We start from the raw sequence: 27,070 nt of genomic DNA on the forward strand, positions 1-27,070 counted from the left end.
TTGATAATCAATCACAACAAACACTCTCTTGTTTTATTCTCTCGTTTACAATATAGAGAAAACAAACGTCCCTATTTAATGTCGTACAATATAGCCATAAGACATTAAAACCTTTTCTACAAAGCCTATTAGAAATTATTTGGAGGGATGATGTCACGTCTCCTAGCCTTGTTTATATTTATGTGGGTCCCAAAGTCAACCAAATCTTATATATTCAATTTTATTTTTTTGACAATGTTGTCCACCGTTAGCAACTTTACTTTTTTTTTTCTTTCTTATTTTTAGTTAAGATTATGTTAATTAAATAAAATATTATATTTGGCATTTCTCCTAAAATTAGCAACAATCGACACTTGTCCATTTTATTTATTTCACGTTAGTAGTTATTTCTGTTTGTATGAATCTGTTAGCTTGGTACTGACTTGCAAAAAGTAAATTCTCATTATATAGTTGTAGAAATATTCAATGTTTAATTTTTTTTTTAAAATGGTCATGTCATATTTAAATAAATTATTTTATTGAACGATTTAAAAAATTTTAATTTATTTTTTATTGTAATTTTTTCAACAAAATAATTCCTCTTTTTTGGGAATTATTATTTTATATTTCTAATATGTCAGCAACGATTTAAACATACTATTCCCTATAACAAAACTATTTAAATATATTTTTTATTAAAATTATATTACTCAAACTTTTGTTTGTTTATTTATTTACAAAGACTAGAAAATAATGTTAATTTTGTTTAAAATTTGTAATCATTTTTAAGTTTTATTTTTCTTCCAATAATTAGTATGTTCTATAATAAGATTTTAATTATATTTTTTTATTAAAATTGAAAATAATTTAGACTCACGCTTTCTTTTTATTATTGGTATAAAAAATTAAAATGAAAATCTTGACAACAAATTATATAACATAATGTTTTCTTCAATACGTTTTACTAAGAAAACAAATTATTATTTTTACAAATAAAAAGGAAAGAAAGCAGGTTATCCAAAAGATATATATAATTATAAAATTAAAACAAAAATCTATTATAAGTTATGTAAATTAATAAAAATTAATCAAAAATACATTTTAATAAAATATTAAAATAATTCATTTAAATATGTATAAGGCATGATTTTTTTTAAATAAATATAAAATATTTCTATTGCAATATACTGATAATTTACTTTTCTCAATAAATGAATTAACAGATTCATATAAACGGAACTAGTGTACTAACGTAGGATAAATAAAAATGGATACACATGTCAATTGTTTACTGGTGAGACAGTTCGGAGACTATGACTGTACGTGTTTATGTATCTATCAGTGTAAAACTACGTACATAACTCATTTAATGTTTCCACAAGACTTTAATTTTGAATTGACCAATTCCAGCCAACAACCCAAATAAATGAGCGACCAATCCAAATTATCCAACTCCGAGAGACTCTCACACTCAGAAATTTCCTTTTGAATTTATAGTACTGATGTTAAATAAAAATAGTTGGGAATTTTCCTAGCATTATATATTCTCTCGCTCTTTCACTATATTTGTCTAAAAATATTTCACTTTTAATTTCTTGAATTCCCCAATCAATTCCATTTTTTTCTCTTCTAACACATATATATATATGATATGAAGAGAACCAAATCGTTTCTACCGTCCCCGCTGTATGGAAATGTGATCACTGTTCTTAGCATCGACGGTGGTGGAGTAAGAGGAATTATTCCGGCGACTATCCTTGCCTTCTTAGAATCTGAGCTTCAGGTGGTATAAATAAATATATTTAATTAGACCATTATGCATGGCTACGTACGTACAAATTATCTAAAAGATGGATATTTGGTACAGAAAGTGGAGGATGACAAGAATGCTAGAATTGCAGACTATTTTGATGTAATTGCGGGAACAAGCACAGGTGGACTCATTACTGCCATGATTACAGCCCCAGACCGAAACAAAAGGCCATTATTTGCTGCCAAAGACATCGTCGACTTCTACCTCCAACACTGTCCTCTTATCTTTCCTCAACGGTACTTTTATTATGTATTTGAATTTAGTTTTATCTACTTTAATTTAAATTTAATGTTTCATGATCTTAATTTTATATGATTAAAAATCATTCGGTAAAACTAAGAATTGTTCCGACAGTTGTAGATGGAATGAGACTTATCTTAAGTAGAACAAGACACTACAAGAAAAAACAGTATTCATAACACTTAAAAACTGCTATCCGGGACTATTGATAGCACTTCTGAAAATGCTAACATAGCCCCTGTTATTAAAAATCCAGTCTTTTCTATAACAGTTTTTGAATGTTATGTTCGGTGTTATCTTAAACTATTCAATAACACATATTTAGGTGCTATAATATTCAAATAATAACATTTAGATAGAGTTTTTGGTTATAAATTTGAAGTTTAATCTTGTATTTTTTCATAACATTTTTCAACTGTTACATTTGATTATTTTGATAACATTTTTAGTTTGTTATATTATATAAACCATAACGATTTTTTACGCTTATAATATATTTTTAAATCATAACATATAGTAATAAAATTGTTACTTTAGTGTGGATAATATATTTTAAATTATTTTTTGATAAGTATACTTGTATGGTTTTTTTTAATTAAAAGATTTTCATTATTGTATTTTGATAAACAAAATCAAAATTAATCATAAAATGTAATTCTCAATAAATTGATAAACCATAAGTATTACATTAAACAATAACTAATTCGAACCATGAATGTGTCTACTTCATGAGATCTTAGTTCTAACTTAAATTTGAAAACTTAACATAATAAAGTTTTATAATCTTGAACATTTTTTACTTCAAACTATAGTTTGGATGATGCTATTGTTGCTGCTGCTGTTGCTGATGTTGTAGCTATTCTTCAGCTTGTTGTGCTTGACTGTGAACCCTAGATGGTGTACTAGTCCTTCGAGGGAACTTGTTCAAACACTCTGAAAAATAAATAGATAAAGATAAGCAACAAATATAAAACTGCATGCTAACAAAAATGAAACTATTCTCATAAGAAATATAATCCAAGGAAAATAAGTCTTGGAACCCCTTGTAATATGGTTTTGGTATCAATAAAGATTCATTCTAGTTATTCAACATACTAGTGTGCATCAGCAATACAAAGACCCACAAACAAATTAATGGTGTATTCAAGAGACCACTGAGACTCTTTAACCACAAAATATAACTCACCTTCAAGAAAATCTTTTACACTACCCACAACTTCATTTATTCATTTTTTTTTTACCTTTTATTGGGTGCCTAACATCTAGCAGAATTTATCAAAAATTTGAGGCTTTCCAAGTCATCATCCTGTAATAGCATGAAGAATTTAGCCGAAATCAGCATCATTATGAAGTGATAAACCAAATATTTCTAGACAAGTTTAGATCTATTTTGTTCCTTTGTTTACTTTTTAGTTTTAGGATATACACAAATAAGATTTAACAATAAATATATCTTAAACAAAGAAAGAAAAGAATTTAAATGTTATAAATTCTATAGATAGTCACAAACACAGTCTAAACAGAGGTTACACAGATATGGATAGTAAAATAAAACTTACAAAGTTTAACATAAAGCTTCATACGAACTTCATGCAAAGTAATGAACTAACATCAACTGAAAATAAAATAAGTACAAAATTAACAAACCTCTTGGTGCACCTCCCTCCTTCAGTAATCTTTCCTCAGCATCCCTGTTAAAACAATATATGCTAGTTAAAAAAAGAAAAAGAAGGAACAATTGATGTTAATCTGCTATAACAAAGTCCAAGAAGATCATTCACAAGAAATCACACCTCAAGACCTCTGCAATTGTTTCATCATCAGGAGAAACTTCATGAGCCTTGATAAGATCAGAGACAGCATCCTAACAACAAGAATGTCCCCCAATGGTTAGCAGGGCAATTGCATAAACATCCTTCAGAAGACATTTATTATAAGCATTATTTTCTAAAACAATTTTTTTATTATAAGATCAGAACTGATAGATTGAAAATGAGAAAATACAAAAGCAATTTTAGATAACAAACAGTCCTCTAGCTTTGGTGCTATTATTATAAATGTCTTGATTATTAATCACAGTTGACTGATATATAGTATAATAGAAATCAAAAGGAAGACAACTCAATACCTCAGAACCTTCTTTTATGCATTCATCAAACTGCTTTGTTTTCAAGTAACAAAAATGGGGTATTCTTTCCCTTTTAAGTACTTTCTGATCTAAAAATAGGTTCCTGATCTAAAATATTATTTTTGCAATTTTGTTAAACTAAACTGAGCGCCAAACAAATTAAATTTGGCACCATAGTTATTTACCTTCCATATGAACATGTAAAACGATGTTATTGCAGCTTTGCTGCTCAAATCAACCGACTTGGCATTAGTCCAGAGTATTGAAGCCAAAATTGTGTGTCCCAATACCTAATCAAGGAAATACATATAAAAAAATCAACATTCACAGTACTAATCAAGCAGAAAGGGAAAGCACACAACATAGTTCCATGGAAAAAAAACAAAAGTTGATACCTTAAATAATGCTATAACAACTGAGAAGAAGCTCATAAATGCAGTTGCAAATATGAGAGGCCTTGAGAAGGCAGCTGGCCTTTTAAAGACATGGGTCTGAAAATCAATGCATATTTCAGTACTTGGAATCATTGAAATCTTTTCAATTTAAAAAAAAAAATTATTGAAATCTGAAACGCATTACTATTATAATTTACATGATCATAGTAACAAATGGCTAAAATATGCAACTATTTGGTAAAACAGATACCCAAATAAACATTATTCCTTCCCCTTCTATTTATATGATACATGTTCCTTTTCATTTACATTCTTAATATCTATGTCATGCATGATTTAGTTATTTTTAGTTTATATCCATACAATAAATGGCATAATGAAAACTTATTTTTATTAAAAGACAATCAGCTTTGGGCACAAGAAATAAGAATGTTTGGATCATGCATAGTATGAGTAGAAAGAGACATGCAAAGTTCAACTTGGCTTGCAACAAGAGGAATAGATATAACATAACCTGCATGTGAAGAAAAAAAGCTAGTTGAACAATCACTGCTCGAACTGCGAGAATGCACATTGCTGCAACTAAAGCAAATCTCTTCCATCTCAAAAGGGGCACCTGACATGAAAGGTGTTAAGCTACCAAGTGAGAAACAGATTCTGTAAAGTTTCCACCTTAACCTTAGCATAAGAAAAATCTCACAATTAGCATATTGGAAACTGTTAACAAATTATTCCCATGAACAGAACTTTTTTTTCAAAACCAAAGACAAACATATATCAAAAGCAAAACCTTTTGAAAAAAGTTCATGTTTTCAATCAAGGATAACAGAGGACCTGTTCTATTTGACCTGGTTATAGAAAATAACATCATTGAACTTATGTCCCAGCAGTGGTTATGTCAAAAATCTAATGACTCTAATCAAAGTTTTTAACCAACTGGAAAACCAGTTGATGCAGCACAAGCACAAATGCCAATGCCCTATAATCAGAGAGAGCAACAAAGCTTACAATAAAACAAGTTTATACAACCCCTTTTACATTGCAGCAAGGTTGTCCATTAGTTACATTTCAGCATCAACCATTTTTCAACCCCTTTATTAAAGAATATATATGAACAGTAAACAGAGGAACTCATCCAATTTTATAACATTTTGGCTAAGTAAGATGTGTGAAGGGAGAAACTTAAGTAATTCGATAAAGGTCCTACAAGAAAAAGGGCCTAAGAAAAAAAGACAAATATGATTTCTGTTATACAAGAAAAAGAAAACATAAAAGTGTGTGAAACGATTCAACCACTGAATTAGAACCAAAAATTAAAAAACAAGATAAACTAATAAGAGGGCCTTTCTAATCACATGAAACTAGAACCAAAAATTAGAGAGTTGCACTTAAAATTTACGAACAACAGGGATTTAAAAAGAAACAACACTACTTGTATTCACTTGTACTATTTATATAAAGAAAAAATACAAGGAAGTAGTTACATGATTTCTTAAAAGGATAAGACACTAAGAAAAAGACAAGCTAAAGATAAAGCAGTGAAATATTTTAGCTTCAAAGTTATTGAAATCAATTTGATGATGATAAATTCATTCAATCAAATATGTAATGGCACACAACAATGAATCAAACACTAACAAGCTCGTGGGATGTGTGTTTTTCTAAGTTAATTGCTATACAGAATAAACCCTTTTCTTTTCCAATATGGAACCTTTTTTATGTTAAAGTCAAACCAAACTTTCTATGCATGTACATGATATACAACAAGATACCTAAAAGCTGCTTCCTCTAGATATGCTTGATCTCAAAAGATTTAGAAACTCATCTTCTCCTCTGGATATACAACATGATTATTGTCTTGCAGCTGTTCATGAGGTTCCGAGGGTGAAAAAGATAAGATCTTCATCCTATAGCCATAACAAGAACAAACAGGGCGATTATCAATACAAGAATCAATTTTTTCAGAAAATTGATGAATTACGTTTTTCTGTGACCCAGATATACAGTTAATATCACAATTACATACAAATTTATAGCCTTTATGATATAACCAGACCAGACATGAAAACCCAGGTGAATGAAACCAACCCTCTTTTTTCATAAATTAGAATACATTACTAAATACAGTAAAATTCACATCAGCCAACAATCTGTATTATCAAATACAGCAGCCACAAGGAAGATAATGACATTCTACCAAAAGCAATGTCAAGTTAAGAAATTCAATCAATCTTTTATTCTCCTAAAAGAAATACCGTTGAAAAGGGACTGAGAGAGAGACCTAACAGAACCTTGAAAAGGAATGCTTGAAACAGATATGGCTAAAGTAATATCAGATATGCCAGAAGCAAATTCAGTCAAGAAAAGACAAAACTCCCACCATCAGAACTCGGGACCAAATTGTTTGAAATATAATCTTCTCAACTAAATCACAACCAAACTAACAATGAAAGAAACAGAGTTACCAATCCTAATAACCCAATACCCAACATCAAATTATGTAGTAAACACTCTGAAATAACTATCCGAGCAAACAGTTTCAAATTTTCAATCTCCCCCAAATATAAATAAAGTCCCAAAGCTTTCATTTTTAGCAATACAATGGTTTTATAATTATTATGTGAAGAAAAAGTTCTTTCTCAACCATCAGTGTAGTTCAAAGGAAAGACACCATGACTAGTACTAGTAGTTACTTAAAGGCAATAACAAAAACTGAGAACGCCTAAACATATAGTTCATCATAATTATGTCAATGGTTTTCCTCACTAACTGTAATTAAGAAACATGTAACAACAAGGAAGAGTACCCTATTATTATGCATTTAGTAATCTATCAAATGTGTTTGATGGTGTTTCAGGGACGAAACCTGAACTCCAATTGTCTACCTCCTCTGTCTCGCTCTCCACCAACAAGCCCAGTCCCACGCTCGACCCTGCACACTGCCGGACTTGTAATGATGAAATCAGAGACAGAAATCTTCAAGCTCCTGCACCTCCGAGTCCTCGTCACCACCTCCGTCTAGTCTCCCGCGCCAGCCACCTACAAGAGAGAAATGTGAAAAATGATGGAGTTGAGAGGTTAGATAGATGTGAGGGAGATAGGGTTGAGAAGAGAAAAGGTACATCGCTGAGAGAAGAAATTCGAGAGAGAGAGAAAGAATGAGAATAAAGAAATTAAAATATCCCATACTAAGCCTTCGACTACCATGAACCAACCAACAGCAACAAAAATAAGTTGAGAGGAAACATACCAGATCTCGCCTTCGTCGTGTGCTGAGGAGAAGAAGACCCACGCAGCGTCGAACCCGTGACCTCGCCTCTGCCTCCGCCTCCGCTAGGCGCCGTCACCTATTCTTCCAAGAGAGAGTGAAGTGGGGATGGTTTCGAAGCAGGAGGGCGTGAGTAGAAATGAGAGGCCCTGAGGTAGCAAAGAGAGAGAGAGAACCAAAGAAAAGAGGTTGAGGGGAATCAGGAAATGAAGAAAAAGAAGAATAAAGGATAGGAGTGAGAGGAGGAGAGGGTGGCGGCTTAGGGCTTCTCAGATTAGAGTGTTGAGTGAAAAAAAATGAAAAGTAAAGCGCCATTACTAATTCACATGGCGCCAAAAACTTCCCTCCGTATGTTTTAGAGCCTCCGTATGTTTTAGAGCTAAGTCAATAATAGCACTTTAAAAAATATGTAATATCTTACCGTAATATTTACACAAAATTCTTGTAGTGAGATGTGGACCATATATATATTTATATATATATAGGTGCATTTTTTTTTTTAATGGTTACTACTCATCATGGATGGTTATTTTAATATTAATTACTGGATTAAGATCAATTGTCTATATTTATAGTTTTTAATTAATATTTCTAAACTTAAATTTTGATTTTTTTCAAATTGTTGGAAAGGTTATATAATGAAAAACATGTATATATTATGAAAACATAATATTGTAAACTTTTCATTTTTCAAATACATGTCAATTTTTAAATATAGCTAGTGTTTCTCATTGGTTGGAAACAACATTAATTACGGCAAAAAAACATATCTAAATTTGAAGTTAATGTAGAAAAAAAGCATTTACCTGTTGGTGACTTGCTATACTAAGTCACTATGTTGCCACATCATCATAATTGTTAGTACACTTCTATGTGTAGTAACCATTGAGAAGTCTTCCATATATATATATATATATAAGTATTGATATTTGACACGTTAAGGTCTCCAACACTATATGAAGTGGCACTTCACGATTGGTTAGCGATACCCCATAATATTTACTAATTTCAAGTATATGGAACCCGATATTGAATTGCATCAATAGCAATATGTCACCTCCTTATAGTATTGGACACCAACGTTATCCCTTAACAATTATATCTCTCTCTCTATATATATATATATATATATATTGAATATTGCTATTTGGAGGTACATAGTGGCATTTTATTTAATTCAAATATGTTTGAGTTGATATTGAATGGTACAAACAACGATGATACGTAGTAATAACCACTTGTCACTTTCCAGCCCAGGCAATTCTCATACATATTACTCATAAGTCATAAATGCCAACTGCCTAACTTTATTGAATAACAGTAAAATTAATATATATATATATATACCTATATGTATAGGCATAAGCATACAGGTCATCTTATTAGTAAGGTTAAGTCTCTGACTGGACCAAAATACGACGGGAAGTATTTGCATAATCTGCTGAGAGAAAAATTTGGTGATGTGAGGTTGAACCAAACGCTTGCTAATGTCATAATTCCAACATTTGACATCAACCGTCTCCAACCTACTGTCTTCTCTACCTATGAGGTATACTAATTAATTAATTGTAAATACATAACAACATTATTTATTTAAAATTTTGAGTAACATTGTTAGATACACGTCTATTCTACACGCTGAAATGATATATAATTAATCTTAATTATATAACTAAATATGATCATAATGTGTATTTTTAGTGTGTGAATTGAGAAAGTATCTAGCATTACTCCTAAATTTATTTACAATTTTACTTTTTCCAAGTGATTTAGCTTGTTAATTTCTCTATTATATATGATTTGGTTTAGGGAAAAAGGAACTCCAGCCTAAATGCTTTGTTGTCAGATGTATGTATTGGAACCTCAGCTGCTCCAACCTATCTCCCACCTCATTCTTTTGAAACCAAAGCCTCCAATGGTCAAGTTAAAGAATTCCATCTCATTGATGGTGGTGTTGTGGCCAATAATCCGGTAATTAATTAAGAACATTATTCATAATTATTTAGCATATATATATATATATATATAGTGAATCTTTTTATAGTCATAATGCATGTTAAGAAGATAAATACTAAAAACAGTTTATAAAAAGGATATCTTCACAAAAAAAAAAAAAGTGTTCATGTTAGTTAGTGAATTATTTATTTATTTTTATTTTTTTGGATGAACCAGCAGAAATTCATTACTCCACAAACAAATTTACAGCCTAAAAGCACCTTTTTCAAATAAGGCCGGTATGCAATCTATACAAGAAAGTATTAGTAACTAATTACAATAAGTCAAACCATGCCATATCTCCTTGAGCTACATGCCTAGGCATAACACAAGTTATTCTAGTTTTGATTTGCCATTTTGCTTCCTGGACTAACAGCTTAGGAGACACAATGCTTGATTGCCAAAGTTTGTTATTCCTAGCCTGCCATAAATGATAAACCAGAGCTGCAACAGAGGCAGCTAAAACATTCTTCTGAAACTTGCTCTTCTTGGACCTTTCTATCCATCTAAGCAGGCCTTGTAATGATTCTGTGTGAGCTCTCCATCCAAGCCATTTTTTCAACTGTTGTAAGCAGTCCTGAGAGAAAGAGCAATCAAAAAACAGATGTTCAACTGTTTCATCTGCTCCATTGCAGAGGATACAAGTTGAATCTTCAGTTATGTTGAATCTATGAAGCCTCTCTCTTGTTTTTAGCCTATTTTGAATTGCAATCCAGAGCACAAAGCTGTGCTTTGGGATATTAAGCCTGCACCAGACCTCTTTACTCCAGTGGAATCTCTCCTGTACCTGATTAAGCAACTTGTAGCCAGAGGAAATTTGATAGGTATCTAATGTAAATTGCACAGGATTTATTAGATGTTTAACTTCATCTTTAATGTTCACCATTTTCCTCCAGTACCAGCTGCTTTGAGATGGGGCATTGTAACCCCACAACTCCTCATGTTTTATATACACATTATGCACCCACTTAACCCATAGGTTATCTTTCTTTGTTGCAATTGACCAGACATTTTTAATCAAAGCAACTCAGTTCCAATCTGAAATGTTCATAAGGCCAATTCCTCCAGCCTTCTTAGGCTTACATAGCTTCTCACAGGCCACACTTCCTGACCCAACCATATTGCTCTGCCCCTGCCAGAGAAAGCTTCTACAAATGCTTTCAATTTCAGATACAAGCTTCTTGGGTAGAATCATGATTTGACTCCAGTAGGCATGAATAGTCAGAAGCACAGAATTAATCAATATTGTTCTACCTGCAAAGGATAAGTTCTTGGAACTCCAGGTCTTGATTCGAGCTGTCATCTTCTCAACCAAGATTTTGCATTCAGCAGCTGAGATTCTCTTGGCACAGATGGGAATGCCAAGACACTTAAAAGGGATGTCATTTCTACTGAAACCTGATACATCAAGAACTCTTCTAATCTCCTCTTCACTCATTCCACTGCAGTAAATAGCTGTTTTTTTTATGTTTGGTTTCAAACCAGAGGTGTTTGAGAACAACTTTAACCCCTGCAGCATTAAATATATGCTCTTAAAGTCACCTTTGCAGAACAGCAACACATCATCAGCAAAGCTTAGATGATTAAGTTTTAAATCACTGCACCTTTCATGAAACTGAAAATATTTCTTCTCCCCAACTTTCTGCATAATTCTACTCAAGTATTCCATCCCAAGAACAAAGAGTAAGGAAGACATTGGCTCCCCTTGTCTCAAGCCTCTCTTTGCTGCAAAGAATCCATGCATAGATCTATTAAACATTAGAGAGTACCTAGGTGTGGTTACACAATTCATTATGAGTTTAATGAATTTAGCAGGAAATTGAAAAGCATGTAACATCTCCTCTAAGAATCCCAATTCCATAGTATCATAGGCCTTTTGTAAATCTAGCTTTATCATGCAATTGGGTCTAGTTGATTTTCTTCCATAATGTCTTATTAGATCCTGACAGATCATAATATTATGAGCTATGAACCTGCCTTTAATGAACCCCCCTGATTTTGAGCCACAAGCTCTGGAAGGATGACTTTAAGTCTACTGCAAATAAGTTTTGTAGCTACTTTGTATAGGACATTGCAACAAGCTATGGGGCGATAATCACTTACAGTGTTTGGACATTTGCACTTAGGAATAAGGGTAAGAACTGTAGAATTAAGTTATTTTAGCAAGTGCCCTGTATGCAGGGAAGATGCTACAGCTTCAAAGATTTCATTTCCAACCAACTCCCAATTGTCCTGAAAGAAATAGCTGCAGTATCCATCAGGACCTAGAGCTTTGATTCCAGGAATGCTAAACACAGCATTTTTAACTTCATCTTTAGAAAATTCTGCTAACAACAGATCTGCCTGCTGACTAGAGATCACAGGGCCTTGAGCCATTATTGAAGCTTTAACTGGCTGTCTATTCTCCATTTGAGTGCCCAATAGAGACTGATAATAGGATAGAAAGGCTTCAGTAACACCAGCAGGATCCTCCACTATGTTCCCTTCTGCATTAGTAATAGAAAATATCCTGTTTTGACATCTTCTTTCCTTGATGCTGGAGTGAAAAAGAGCAGAATTTTCATCACCTTCTTTTACCCAGGTTATCTTAGACTTTTGGGACATGAATGAACACTAATCTTTATGCACCCCAGCATAATGTCTTCTAGCTTCCAACTCCTGATGTTGTAGTTCCACATTCAAAGGTTCTCTATGCAGCTTGTTCTGGCATTCATTAAGATTCTCTCTAGCTTGCAAATCTGCAATGTGAATCGCTGAAAAACCCTGCTTGTTCAGGTCTTTAAGCTTAGTCACAACTTGGAACATTTTAGTCCCTTTAACAGTCTGATGCCACACCCTACTCACTTCCTGGTGGTACTGAGGATGGGAAGACCACATCCTAAAGTACTTGAAAGGCTTCTTACCACTTGGAATATCAGGATACACAGTTAAAATTGCTGGAGTGTGATCAAAAAGACCTTCATTAAGAAAAATAGCTTCAGCAGTTGTAAAGCTATCCATCCAAGCTTGATTTGCCAGAACTCTATCAATCTTGGAGTAAATTCTATCCGATCCCTGCTGTTTATTACTCCAAGTAAAGAAATTCCCACTGAATTTAACATCTTCCAGTTGGCAATATGTGACACAGTTCATAAAAGCATTAGTAGAGCTATGTCTTACTCTATCACCAACTCTTTCATCTCTGTTCAGGATGTCATTAAAGTCCCCAAGCACTACCCAGGGATCTGCTCTTGCCAATTCCTGTAAACTTTTCCACAAACTTTTCCTTCCTTCTTCATCATTAAAGCCATAGACAAATGTAATGAAAAATCTATGCTTATTATCCACAGTAGCAACAAACAAGTGAATAAGCTTATTTGAGCAACTGAGAATACTTACATTGAATCTCAAAGGATTCCAAGCAACTATAATTATTCCTCCTTTGTGCCACGCACTATTAGATGTGAAGCACCAACCTGAGAACATATGTACATACAAGGCTCCAAGCTTCGGAGCCTTAACCCTCGTCTCAAGAAGACCAACTAAATTAGCTTTCTGGTTGACAATAAATTGCCTTACTGCATTCTGCTTTTGCTGGCTATTGATCCCTCAGACGTTCCAACATATGATCTTATCCATTGGAAAGAGGAGGCTCCCCCCCCCCCCTCCTGTATTCGCCAATTCTTCCACAGTTAGCTTCTGATCTCCTTGAATTGTGGATTCATTCTGGTTCTCCCCTGACACAGCACTTGTTGAGGCATTAGGATCTGATAAAGCCTGGAAAGAATTCGTAGTGGAAGGGCAGGCCATAGGTTCTTTGGCTTTGACCCTCCACCCTTTTGTAACAGGCTGAAACTCATCAACAGCAGGTTTAACTGCCTCTGCCTTTTCTACCCTCTCTGGTTTCTTACTCTCTTCTTTAACAATCCATTGCTGCTTCCTGCCCTCTTTCCTTCTACAATCATTAGTAGCATGCCCCATACCTTTGCAATGACCACAAATGATCGGTTTCCATTCATACGTAACTCCTACAGAGACATTAAAACCAAATTCATCCTCAAATTCAATGAAACATGGAAATTCCTGTTGAAGAGAGACTTCAATAAGAACACGAGGACAGCTGAGTTTATCTCTCTCTTTTGTAACCGCATCAACCATCAGTGGCTTCCCCACTTGGCCTATAATCTTGAAAAGAGACTTTTGACCCCAGTATTTCAATTCCAGATCATCCAACTGAACCCAAATTGGAACTGTTCGAATGTCTTCTTTCTTGAAATTAGTATTTGGATCCCAAGCCTTCATAATGACAGGCCTCTTATTGAAGAAAATGTATCCTCCCGTGAGTATAGCATCTCTATCCTCAATACAATCAAATCTAATCAAGAAAATTACATATGAAAGCATACCAACCTTATCCACCTTGTCTTTCCATAAACGCCTTGCAAAACCTTCCAAAACAGAGAGAGACGGATTGGCTCCCAGTACATAACATACTATCGAAGAATTCCAGTAAGCAATCTCCTCTTCAATATCCTCCATATTGATTTTAATCTTGTTAGCCTGTTCCGACTTCGCAAAAGATATTTCCAAGTTCCTAACCACACTCCCAGATCTGAGGACATGAGGTGTAGCAGGAAGACCTTTTGATAAAGCATTCGAACATTTCTGATTATCTTCCAGGAAGAAAGCAAAATCAGAGCGAATATCTTCTTGCTGTTGAATTACTTTCAGAGAGGACCTCGGGGACAAAGGTGCCTGAAACACATCCTGTAAGCCAGGATCTTCACAATGTTCCTCCGCACCTTCATCATCGTCTGTGAACTCAAGAGGCTCAATTCCTAAAACTTCTTCCATAGATTTAGCTTTTTTCACATCCGCAGTGGAATTAGGACCTCTTTTCTTCTTCTTCTTAGCAGAAACTTTCAGCTTCCCCTTCACCTTTGCTCTTGTTTTCGCCATGGCACCAGCCCACGAGAGAGCTGCAAGAAGCTAGGAGGTATTGTTCTTTTTTTTTTTAATCAATTACAAATTTGTAACTCCCTTTTTGTGCATATTTTGAGTGCTAGTTAGTGAATTATTACGTATACCTGAGTTCAAAGATTCGATAACATACGTAAGAGAACAAATCATTGTCTCAAATAATAATTTTGATATATATATATTTTTTTTTTGGAAAAGTGATTGAATGAGCTTAAGATGAAGAAATAATCTCTTTCATCCAAAAAAAAAATTATTATTTTATTATCATTTGCGAATAATGTGAATTAAAGATGTCCAATAAAGTTAAACAATAAAGCTTTAATAACCCAAAACAATACCAACTCGTTTTTTGAAGAAAGAGTTATTATTAATGGTTGAAAAGGGCTTGAACTTGTAAAACCACAAATTTGAACCCAAATAATGGATAAGCTATAGTAGAAACAGGTAATTTCTTAATTATGGATCTAAATTAAGATCGATGGCTTCTAAGAGGTATTAATAGATAGTATTAATAAGGATAACTCTAGAGTGAAATTTAGCATGTTCTTCGAGATATGTGTAGCAAAGGTTTATACTTCTTTATACGTAGTTTTCATTGCAGTAACATATAGTATTATTTTTTTGCAATTTTCAAATAATATTTACCATGTATTAGTAAATGTGTAAAGGCGTTATGACTTTATAACCATATTAATTTCATCTTCAATTATTTTAGGCTTTGGTTGCTATAAATGAAGTGTCGAAAGAAATTCACCAAAACAATCCTGACTTCTTTCAAATAAAGCCGATGGAGTTCGGCCGTTTCTTGGTTCTATCGATAGGAACTGGTTCGGTAAAAATAGAGGACAAATATAGAGCTGATGAGGCTGCAAAATGGGGTCTGTTGGGATGGTTGAAAAGTCACAACTCTGTTCCCTTGCTTGATATTTTTACTCAAGCTAGTAGTGACATGACTGATTTATTTCTCTCTACTGTTTTTCAAGCTCTCAACTCCGACAAAAACTACCTTCGAATCCAGGTTACTTTGTTTACATATATATAATTTTAGGGGAATTCTCTTGTAGGGGCTTCACTTTAAACTCTACCAGTGGGGCTCTCAGTGTTCTTGACTCGTGAATAGTTTTCGGCGCGATTTTTTTTATGACTGTGTATATTGTAGCTATTTAGAGCATCTTGCAAATTTTCAGAAAATTCTGAATAGTTTACAGTACCGAAAACTAAATTCAAACATGTTGTTGCACGCGTGACTAATTTTTTTTATCCACATGAAAATCAACATGTTTGAACCTAGTTTTCAGTACTGTAAACTATTCGGAATTTTCTGAAAATTTGCAGGATGCTCTAAATAGCTACAATATACACGGTCATAAAAAAAATCGCTCCGAAAACTGTTCACGAGTCGAGAAACACTGAGAGCCCCACTGATAGGGCTTAAAGTGAAGCCCCTATAGAAGAATTGTCCCATATTTTTAATGCCAAATTATAAAGTTAATATGTATGTATATATATTAATTATTTTGATTATGTAGGATGACACATTAAGTGATAAAGAATCTTCGGTGGATATTGCTACTAAAGAAAACCTAAACAACCTTGTGGGAATTGGAGAAAAGCTGTTGAAGAAACCTGTTTCAATGGTTAACTTAGAAACTGGTATCTATTCTCCTAAACATGGAACTACGACAAATGGAGAAGCTCTTACACGGTATATAATAAATATCCATCCATATATAATAAAATAGAAAATTACACTAAATATGATGTTATATTTATTAAGTTTTTTTTTTATAAGTATATTAATTTATTAAGTTTTGACATGTTTTAATAAATTGTGTGAATATGTATAGATACTATTATTTTGGCATAATTCATTTTTAAATTTCATATATTTATTATGGTCTTAATAATTAGTATATATATTTTGATTATTAGTATTATTTTGGTGTAAATATTATAATTCTATACATTTTGATCTTTTCTTCAACAGTTTCTATTCTTCCCCCAACCTTATAATTTTTTTTTTCATTTAATCCTTATTAATTATTATTGATAGACAGTTTTAAAAATTATATATATATATACTCTAATAATATGGTTAATATATTGTGTATAACTATATAATATTAATATATATAATTTGTTTGTAATTAAGCAGTTTTGCTGAAATGCTTTCCCTGGAGAGAAAGACTCGTGAAAGTAGACCAACTATAGAAGAGGCAAAGACTACCGTTACTGTAGAAGTTTCTATTCCACGAGATAATAGATATAATCTGGAAGTTGGTGCTCATCAGGGCTCAAAATCATTCCCCCCCAGCTGTTATAATAAGAATCATCATCAATCACAGTCTCAACAATCATCATCATCATCATCATCATCATCAGTTTCAATGAGCGAGTTCAATGTAATGGTAGAAAAAATGGTCACGCTTATCAAGTCTTATGAAGCAGACTTTAGGAATGCGCCTCCTAATAATTCTCAAAGGCATGCAACTATCCAAGAACTGATACAGATTATGCTTAGCACTAGGCTACCACAACCTCAGCCATTGTCATTTAGAGACTTTATACATGATCAGGACAACGGCGATCGATGACAGTACTACCAACCTAAGATAGCTAGAGTGTCGTAGTAAGATATATTGTCTTTCATAATATTTTAGATATATATATATCTAAAATAATCACTTATTTCTAGTATTTTCATTTGACAATATTAGTAAATAAGTATGTGCTTTAAGGATATTATTATTTATTTGTGATAAATATTATTTAGGATGCGTTTGGAAATAAAGTCACTCTGTAATTGGAATTGAGTGTAATTCGGGGTAATCGCTCAATATGACATGTTTGTGGTCTCAATTACACTCTCTAATTCTATAACTTCCCATGAGAGTGTAATTACACTGCGTAATTACTAATTACTATCAATTTTTAAATGATTAATGATATGTGCACCCAAACATTACACACAGTGACGTGTCACTGCTTTTTAAAATAGTGGGTCCCAGTCTTAATAAATGTGATTGGTTAGGTTAAACTGGCACGTCACTGTGTGTAACTTTTGGGTGTATATTTTGAGTGCATATCTCATTACTCATTTTAAATAGTATTTATTATATAATATTATTTTTATATGTAATTATTAACTGTTTTATCAAACATGACAATAGAAATTCATAAATAATTATCACTTGACATCCAAACACAATTTGCATTTTAAAATACAGTGTAATTACTCATATGTAATTACTACCACGGTTGTTTTCAAACACGCCCTTATTAATTAAATTATAATCTATTTTGTTTATTTTTATAATAAATCACGGAATTCTCGCCTAAAAAAAAAGTTAAGCTATTTTTTCAACATTTAAAGTACTATTTTGTAGCGACAATTTCAAACAAATTATTTCAGAGCCCACTCATCATCTTACCAGATCCTCCACAAAATCGTCGATGTTACCTGTTGCCATGACCTTAACGTTTAATATATATACTTCGAATGAAGGACAATATTATAAAATTTTCACTTTATGCTTTACATGTTTTGAAGTGTGATTAAGAAGGTAGTAAATCTAATTAAGCTTGACTGGGAAGACACTATAAAGTATAATAAATAATTTACAAGATGTTGTAGACAAATTATTTAACTAACTTTAGGTAATAATAATAAATTATATATTAATTAATTAACAATGGTAAATCCCCACTAACCAGAGTTGCCGTTTCTAGTACACACAAGAAGAAGAATAATATAATAATAATATTTGAATGATTATTGAAAGTAATTACGTACCCAATATTTATATGGTAACTGTTGTGTTCGTCTTCATGAAAAGAATCATAGCTGCTAGATGGTATTAACATTGAGAGCGTGTTTAGAAATAATTGTGTAATTACTAGAGTAGTAATTATATATTTGAGTAATTACTTCATATATTAAAATACAATATGTGTTTGGATGTCAAATGGTAATTATTTATGAATTACTATTGTTATATTTAGCAAAATAGTTAGTAATTACACAAAAAAAGCATATTATGTAATAAATATTATTTTAAAACGACAGTAATAAGTAATTATACAGTGTAATTTCACCCAATTCTCATGTGGGGCTATGAGAATTGGAGAATTAATGTAATTGAGATTCTTCAATTACCTCAAATTACATGATTACTGTGTAATTACATGGTCAAACAAATACGCCAAATTAAGTAATTATTTCGAGTTACACCCAATTCCAATTACAGGGTGACTTTCCAAATGCACCCAGAGACCATATTGCATTACTAAATTGCTTCTCTTCCCAAAGTAGAATATCCCACGCTGACCACCCATCTCTACTTTGGATTTCCTGAAGAGTTTTCGAGTCGGCATGTGATAAACGAGTTTTAGACTCGTTTTAGTGTGTATTTTTAGGTAGTATTTTAGTTAATTAGAGTTATTGTGTTCTATTTTATGCTTGTTTTGAAGGACTCATGACGCTTTGGAACAAAAAAGATGAAAAATCAACAAAATGATAAAATTCAGGCGAAAACTGGCTTTGCAATGAGGTAGCGTGATCGCATTACTATGCTAAAAAAGGATTTCTGCAAAATGTTCAATAAGGGCATTTTTGTCATTTCACCTTGGGAAACGTAGGGTTTTATATTTGATTGTGATTTTCATTAAAATAACCAAGATTATCAGAGCCCTAGACTTGGAGAGGACGGCTGGAATCTCATTGGTGAGGATTGGATCGCTTTTTAGAGTTTTTTTTCTTTCTTCGTTCATTTTTTAATTATGTTTGATTTTAGTTTAATGGATGTTAACATTATGATTATGAACCAAGTTAGTTTCTAGGGTTTTTAATGTAGTATCTTGAAACTTTATTATTAGTTAATGCAATTTCGATGATTTCTTTTTTTTTTCTTCATTGTGATCTATTTAATTTGTGTTTAATAGATGTGAATAATTTGACGTCGTTATTTGCATTATTTATTAATTAATTTAAAATCTGAGAGGTGAGAGTTAAATATGATATAATTTAATACACATAAATTTCGATATAGGACGAGAGTCCCTGTATAGTTTGTGTAGTTTTTAGGATTTATATTCTTAATGTTTGTTTTATGTTTGGAATTTATCCCAAAGATCGATGTAGAAAGTTCGTATATAGGTTTAGAGATTTATATATCCTAATACGAATATAAATTGTTTTTGTGTTCCGCTATCACAATACAAGAAAGAACAATGGAAATTGTATTGGAAAGATGATGAAATTAAATATCCTAACTTTACATCCATTGAATTAATTCGCTTTTATTGGTTTTTGTTATTTTTTAATTGCTAGTTTTTTGTTAATTCTTTCTTTTGTTCTTGATATTCTTGAATCCAAGTTTTAGTGGCTAAATAAAATTAGGAAGTTAATTATTGGTAATTAATAAACAATCTATGTGGGACGATACTATATTTATTAACTATATTATTACTTGTCTACAATTGTGTATACTTGCACATTGAAAATCTCACAACAGCTTGAGGGAGTAGCTATCCCCTAGCTATAAAAGGGGACGATCCAACTCTGGACAAGGGTTCGAATTTTAGCCATTTGAGAGAGAGCATAAGCATTTTTTGAGTAATCTCTGTAATCTCAAGATCGGAAAAAGCATCGAGCTCTCTGTGTAACTGTTCTTGTGTGTTCTTCAACATAAAATCAATTGTAGTGAACGTAGGTCTCATTAAAGTCAAACCACTATAATTATTGTCTTTATTTACTTATTTACCAGTCATTCGCAATAGTTATGGTAATATCCCATTTGTTTTACGGACATAAAACTCCTTAATTATTTTGATAATAGTTGACGAAAAATCGAGTCAACTATGTGCAATTAGCATAGAAGTGCAAATATCAAATAAGTAGTCTCTTAAAGTCTCTCTACAGGTGGGCGGTGCTTGACTTGGAGTGTCAACATAATATAATTAGTAGTGAATTGAAATGTATCTAATTATATATATAAGTAATGTTTAAAAAAAATACCAATAAAAGCTGCTAAATATTTAACTTACTAATACTACTAAAACTTATTTATAATAAAAAAAATTAGTATTATTATTATTATCAATGGTTTTTCATCCACTCACAATTTGTTGTAAAAATAATAATTGATCGATGTACTGTGTTTTTAAGTGGGTTAAGTTTTCATTATTAATGATGGTGACTTTTTATTAATCATTGCAAATTGTTGATTCACTTGATAAAATACAAAATTAGGATTAACTATTATAAACTTTTCTTAACATGCTATTTGTTTGAATTTAATATTAAAGAGTAGTTGAGTGTTATCATGTGATTTAAAAGGTGTAATGTAACGAGTCTCAAGTTTTACATCTTCAGCCAAAAAAAAAAAAAGTCTCAATTTTTTTCATTGCAGTAGGTGATCCATATGGCATGTTGGATTATAAAATGTTAGATATTATTTCCATTTTTCATTTAATCACAAGTTATTTGTCAATTCATAAGAAAGTAAGTTGCCAAACAATTATTTTGGGTTTATACCTTTTTAGACTTTGTGTTTTTTTCTATTATCTGTTTGAACTCTGTGTTTTGACAAATTATTTTTTAGATCCTATATTTCGTAAAATTGTTAAAATAGAACCCTAAACTCAATTTTGATAAAGAAAAAAATTGAATATAACAATACAGTTTTTAAGCATAATGGTTTTATTTTTGTTCTGAATTGTTAGTTTGGTAAATTATTTGTGATTTTAGTTGAAAAAACATTGACCAAAATCGAGTTTAGGGTTCTATTTTAACCATTTTACAAAATATAGGGTCTAAAAAATAATTTATCAAAACACAGGGTCTAAAACAGGTAATGGAAAAAAAATACAGAGTCCAAACAAATATAAACCCTTTTGGAAATTGTTTGAAACCCAAAATAAAGTAACTAATTATAATTTAGAGGATTCTCCCTTATTATCATTATTTTTTTAAGATTTATTCTATTACTAAATTAATCCACAATTATCACATTAAATATTCTTTATGTTAATTTCCCAAAAAAATTAAAAGTTCGTTCATCGATCCCCATTAGAAAGATAGTATCTCCTCCATATTCAATGAGCAATTTATTTTTGTCAATAGTTTTTAATATCATTATAGTGTGGCCCAAATGGGCCTGCTAATTCATGATCAGCCAATAAGACAGCCCAATTCAAAGCCCACATGTCAAAATTGAGCATGAGCAGACTATCTAGTATATATATATCAGTCTCACCATTTATGCTGAACTATATCATAAGCATTAATTCTCAAATCACTTGTACAATATAGTATCAATAATTAATTGATACTACTTTTTATCTTTTTTTTTCTTTTATATACAAATTTTTAGGGGGAAATAATAAAATAAAAGCAGAATCTTAAAATGCACAAGCAGTTATAAAATCCTTTGTTAGCTTGAGCCAATCTAACAGCACATTGGTAATTTGTTCATATATAGAAAATTACAAATAAAAAAAACCAACTGAATTGCTAGCTAGAGTGAAATACTTATGCCTTTCTATTCTCATACTCTGATCACTTTGAACACTTGTTTTTTCTCTTCTGAGCAGCATAGCAGCAGCCTCATTATTAGCAGCCTCAAAGTCCATTGGAACTTCTTTCACTCCCTCCTCAAACTTCATCATCATCTTCTAGTGATGATTATCATTCATAATAATCACAGCTGAAGATTTATTCTCTGAGACATTTTCATGATATCCGAATGTATGCGGTCGCCTCCAATATCTTTGCCACTGGCTCCAGCAGCCACCCTCAAAACATCTTCAATCAAAGCAACATTTCCCATGATGTCAACATGTGCACCACTCTCCAAACCCCTGCCCTGCAGCAGGCTCGATGGCGCTTTGTGTCGGTACTCTCTTATGTAAGTAGCTATGCCGGACGGGTTGAATCTAGTCTTTCCTCGCCACCCTTTGGCACACATGAAGCCTGCACTCAAAACCGGAACACTCTCATCGCCATCCACAAAGTATACTCCATTCTTTAGGCAGCTGTCTGCTTGGCCATCGGCCGAGCTATCTATTCGAAATGGAATGCTCTTGCACTTGCTTGAAGGAGACATTTTATACACGTATGATCTTTCTGTAGGGATTCCAACTCCATAGAGAGAGTAAATCTCCATATCAGGAGCATGAGGTAACCTGTAACAGACATTTATAAGGTTTTGTGCTTCAATTGATTTCAAAATGGTTATGATAGGTAATGTGAACTTACTTGGTTTCAAGTGGATTTGACCAGTACTTGTAGTGTGTGTACTTAGGATCATCAAGATTATCAGCTATTCCATGAGAGAAGTGAGCCTCGGCCCGTTGCATAATATTGAGGACCAGACCATGTTTTGCCTTCTTTATTTAACACCAACTATATATAATTGACAATATTACTTGGTGAAACCATGAAGACTACCACGTGTGTTTTATATAGCTAGTTAGGTGAAAACCCTAATTAAGATCATAATTAACTTTGTGACTTCTTCTTCAAGTGGGGCCTGTGTATACAGTCTCTTTATTATGTTAATTAATTAATTAATAATCGAAACTTGTATAAGGCGACATAATAAACTGAAATGACATGATGAAAGAGATGCCTAACTTAACTCTAATTTTAGAAGATAAACAATGTAATACACAATATTATAGTTGTAAATAATTTGATTCGTAAGAGGTTTGCATCTTATCTAAGGTATGAATAATGAAGAAGTAATTGTATAGGTCAATTAAGGTGACATTACTATCAAGTTTAAGAATATAATTATCAATCTAAATCATGTAATTGGTATTAAGGTACAAAAATGCGCAAAAATTCAAAGCTAGGCCAATGTTGAATGTTTGATATATAATATTAGAATATTATTAAATAGGGCACCAATAATGTCAAATATCACTTAAATATATATGGGATGAAATATTAAACTGCACCAATTAATTTATTAAAATAGTATTGGACACCATATGGCAACTCATAGAAATACTCGTAATAAGAGACATATACAAATCACAAATATGTATATATATATATATGCACACAATAACTTTGCACTATTATTTTTAATTTTGGGTTATACTAATAATTTATAGTCCATCTTATTTGTGTCAATATATATCAACTAAGTATAATTTTAGCCAAATTTATAGTTAAATTATTGATCATTCATCAATGATTTCTTTGGCAATTAGATGAAATTAACCATATATATGTGTAACTAATAACAATAATAATATATTTATATATATGAACTTGAGGCAAACTCAAGTGGCTGGGTGTAAGTGTCTGAGAGAGTGAGTGGTTAAATCCTTATTGTATAAAAAATACAAGCTTGGCTCCTGTGTTTTTTTTCGAATATGCAATCGTCTTTTGTGTTTTGTTAAATGACAAGTAAAATTAATCAAAATAGTATCATGGACCCAATTTTGGTCAAAATATTTTCAAATATAGTATTTATTTCTCAACTCCTCGACCACCTTCTCCGCTTCTCTGAACCTAAGAATTGATCTTTGTAATTGAAGATATTTTTACTAAAATTTGGTTTAGGGTATTATTTTTATCCATTTTGTAAAACACTATGTTTGAATTGTCATTTAATAATAATACAATACAGGGGATACATATTCAAAAAAAAATACAAGACTAAACTTGCCTTTTTCCAAATATATATATACATATATGGGTGCACTCTTAATGGTTACTACCCATGAATGGTTACTTTAATATTAATCATTAGATTAAGATCAATATGGTCCATATTTATAGTTGTTAATTAATATTTCTAAAAATAAATTTTGACTTTTTTCAAGTTTTTTAAAGGGTTACTTGATAGAAAACGTGCATTTATTATGAAAATATAATATTGTAAACTTTTTATTTTTCAAATGCATGTCAATTTCTAAATATAGATATTATATCTCTTTTTTTTTTTTATGAATCAGCAGCTATTCATTACTCCATTACAAATTTACAACCTAAAGGCACCTATTGAAATAAGGCCCGTTCTCTATACAATGTAGAAACAAATCTATAAAAACTCAAAGCTATAAAAATTCAAACCATTCCCTATCAACTTGATCTATTTGCTTAGGCATTATACATGTTATCCTAGTTTTAAGTTGCCATTTGGCTTCCTGAACTAACAACGTGGGGGAAATAATGCTTGAATGCCAGAGTTTGGAATTTCTAGCCTGCCATAAGTGATAAACCAACGAGGCAACTGAGGCAGCCAGAACTTTCTTCTGAAATCTGCTTCTCCTGGACCTGTCTATCCATCGAAGTAGTCCTTGAGATATTATCTCTCATTGGTTGCAAAACAACATTAATTATGGCAAAAAAAATAACTAAATTCGAAATTAATGTAGAAAAAAATATGTATCTATTGGTGACTTGTTATACCAACCATTGAGAAGTCTTCCATATATATATATATATATAAGTTTTGTCAAATAATAATAAATAGTTGTGTTAGTTTATAATGATGTTAGATGTCTAAATTATATTCCTTTAAAATATAATCCGGTGGTTAGGTTTGTTCAAAAGATGAGTAATTAATCTCTAGATATGGGGATCAAATGAATACAAAACAAAACGTTTTACAGCTTTCATTTGATTATAACATACTCAAACGAAAGAGTAAGGACAAGGAAAACTAATAAGATATAATTCTTTAATAATCAATTTCTCATTTGTCAGCCAATAAAAATGCAGAAGGAAACAATAAAACTTAAAATATGTTATGCATAGTGATGAGAAGATAATCAAGAGTCCTTAGTATGATTTTCAAAAAGAAAAAGTCCTTACTTGAGCAACGTACTTTGTGTAATTTACTATAATATTATTTGCCCTTTGTGATATATATAAGTATCTTCGTATCCTTCTTCATCCCAAACAGTTTACTCTTTTAGAGAGAATCAACGAAAAAAACAGTTGAGTGACCCACAGTTGGAAAAAGTAAAAGGGATGTCCTAGCTGGAATGGTTAAGGACTATACAGTGTTAGACATGAGTTTATTGAGGCATAAGTGTGATTAATAATTTAGGGTTAAAAATTTTGGTCAAAGGACTACAAGAATGAAGACTATTAGCGGCATAAGTATTAGCGCCGGACCAAGTCCGCCTGTATTGTACAGTCTATTAGAGGCGGACTTGGGAGTCCGCCACTAATAATGAGTGAGTATTTAAAAAAATATAAAAAAAATATATTAGCAACGGACTTTACCACTATTAGTGGCGTACTCCGCCGCAAATATACCAAATTAAATGCCCGGGAAAAGTTTTTAAGATTTATTAGCAACGGATAATCACCTGTATTAGAGGCAGACTATCCGCCGCTAATAGTGTTAGCGGCGGGTAATTGCCTTTATTAAAGGTGGGCTACCAGCTGCTAATTGTTATTTATAAATAATATTATGAGCATAAATTCATAAATCTGATTTAAATCAACATAGCATGCTCATACAATAATCCAGGAACACTTTTTATTTAGAGCATTGAATTGAATATATAGAGATGAAACATACCTGACATTGAGTCTCCAATGTTCATCCTTGAATCTCTCACGATCTACACAAGACAATATTAGAAAACAATACAAGAGAGATCTTATGGAGAGCAACCCTTACCAAACCATATGCCACAGTATTTTTTCCCAACAACATATATATTCAATATATATGTCTCATATGCCTTCTTACCCTAAGGGGTATATTGGGCCTATTGGGCTTATATTATCAGATATGGTGGACTATGATTTAATGGGCCAACCTATAGTCTTTAGGGTGCTACCATGTGCCTCAATTGCAATTAGATTAATATTTAACCATCCCATTATGGTCTTTAACTATTCGTAGGCACTCTAGAAAATGATTGTGATAATGGAATTATGTTTGTAATTATATTAGTCCATATAAAATTCTAACATTCTCCCACTTGGACAATATAATCAAACCACCATAATGTTGTCCATTACAAAAGACAGTCTAATAAATCATATATAATATCATATCGATAGGATACATATATTATTTATGATTCGGTCTTGAAGACATTCAAAGAACAATAACAATCATTAAACCAAACATGCATGTGGTACATTAATTTTGAGACTATGCGCATTCATCTCCTTTTGTACCTGTCACTTCGGTGAACAATAGTATATATTTATATAAACATATATACGTAACAGCAACAATAAGAAGTGACTTCAATTATCATTATGCATGTTCATAACAAAACACAAGCTATAAGCAATCCATACAAAATAC

At 31.9% G+C, this 27,070-nt stretch overlaps 2 protein-coding genes across 2 annotated transcripts; one reads left to right on the forward strand and one right to left on the reverse strand.

The window, feature by feature from the left end:
* The first annotated feature begins 1,521 nt into the window (after positions 1-1,521).
* Positions 1,522-17,636, forward strand: LOC133816914 (patatin-like protein 2). Its single transcript, XM_062249255.1, has 7 exons — positions 1,522-1,762; positions 1,847-2,028; positions 9,183-9,372; positions 9,633-9,794; positions 15,493-15,795; positions 16,307-16,482; positions 16,933-17,636. Exons 1-7 carry the CDS (start codon positions 1,631-1,633, stop codon positions 17,369-17,371), a joined length of 1,584 nt encoding a protein of 527 aa, XP_062105239.1. The 5' UTR covers positions 1,522-1,630; the 3' UTR covers positions 17,372-17,636.
* Positions 17,637-22,135: 4,499 nt separating this feature from the next.
* LOC133820005 (putative phospholipid:diacylglycerol acyltransferase 2) lies at positions 22,136-23,135 on the reverse strand. Its single transcript, XM_062253401.1, has 2 exons — positions 23,035-23,135; positions 22,136-22,961 (listed from the first exon to the last, which is right to left on the reverse strand). The coding sequence occupies exons 1-2, from the start codon at positions 23,133-23,135 to the stop codon at positions 22,478-22,480; spliced, it is 585 nt and encodes a 194-aa protein (XP_062109385.1). The 3' UTR covers positions 22,136-22,477.
* Between the last annotated feature and the right edge of the window lie 3,935 nt (positions 23,136-27,070).

The sequence above is a fragment of the Humulus lupulus genome, chromosome 2, assembly GCF_963169125.1.
Source record: "Humulus lupulus chromosome 2, drHumLupu1.1, whole genome shotgun sequence".
NCBI lineage: Eukaryota > Viridiplantae > Streptophyta > Magnoliopsida > Rosales > Cannabaceae > Humulus > Humulus lupulus.

Excerpts from the sequence above, each read along its gene's own strand:
- LOC133816914 (XM_062249255.1), top strand. The coding sequence starts at position 1,631 with ATGAAGAGAACCAAATCGTTTCTACCGTCCCCGCTGTATGGAAATGTG. Across the intron at positions 1,763-1,846 it reads TCTTAGAATCTGAGCTTCAG|AAAGTGGAGGATGACAAGAA; the intron begins GTGGTATAAATA and ends TATTTGGTACAG. Across the intron at positions 9,373-9,632 it reads CTGTCTTCTCTACCTATGAG|GGAAAAAGGAACTCCAGCCT; the intron begins GTATACTAATTA and ends GATTTGGTTTAG.
- LOC133820005 (XM_062253401.1), bottom strand. The coding sequence starts at position 23,135 with ATGCAACGGGCCGAGGCTCACTTCTCTCATGGAATAGCTGATAATCTT. Across the intron at positions 22,962-23,034 it reads TCAAATCCACTTGAAACCAA|GTTACCTCATGCTCCTGATA; the intron begins GTAAGTTCACAT and ends TGTCTGTTACAG.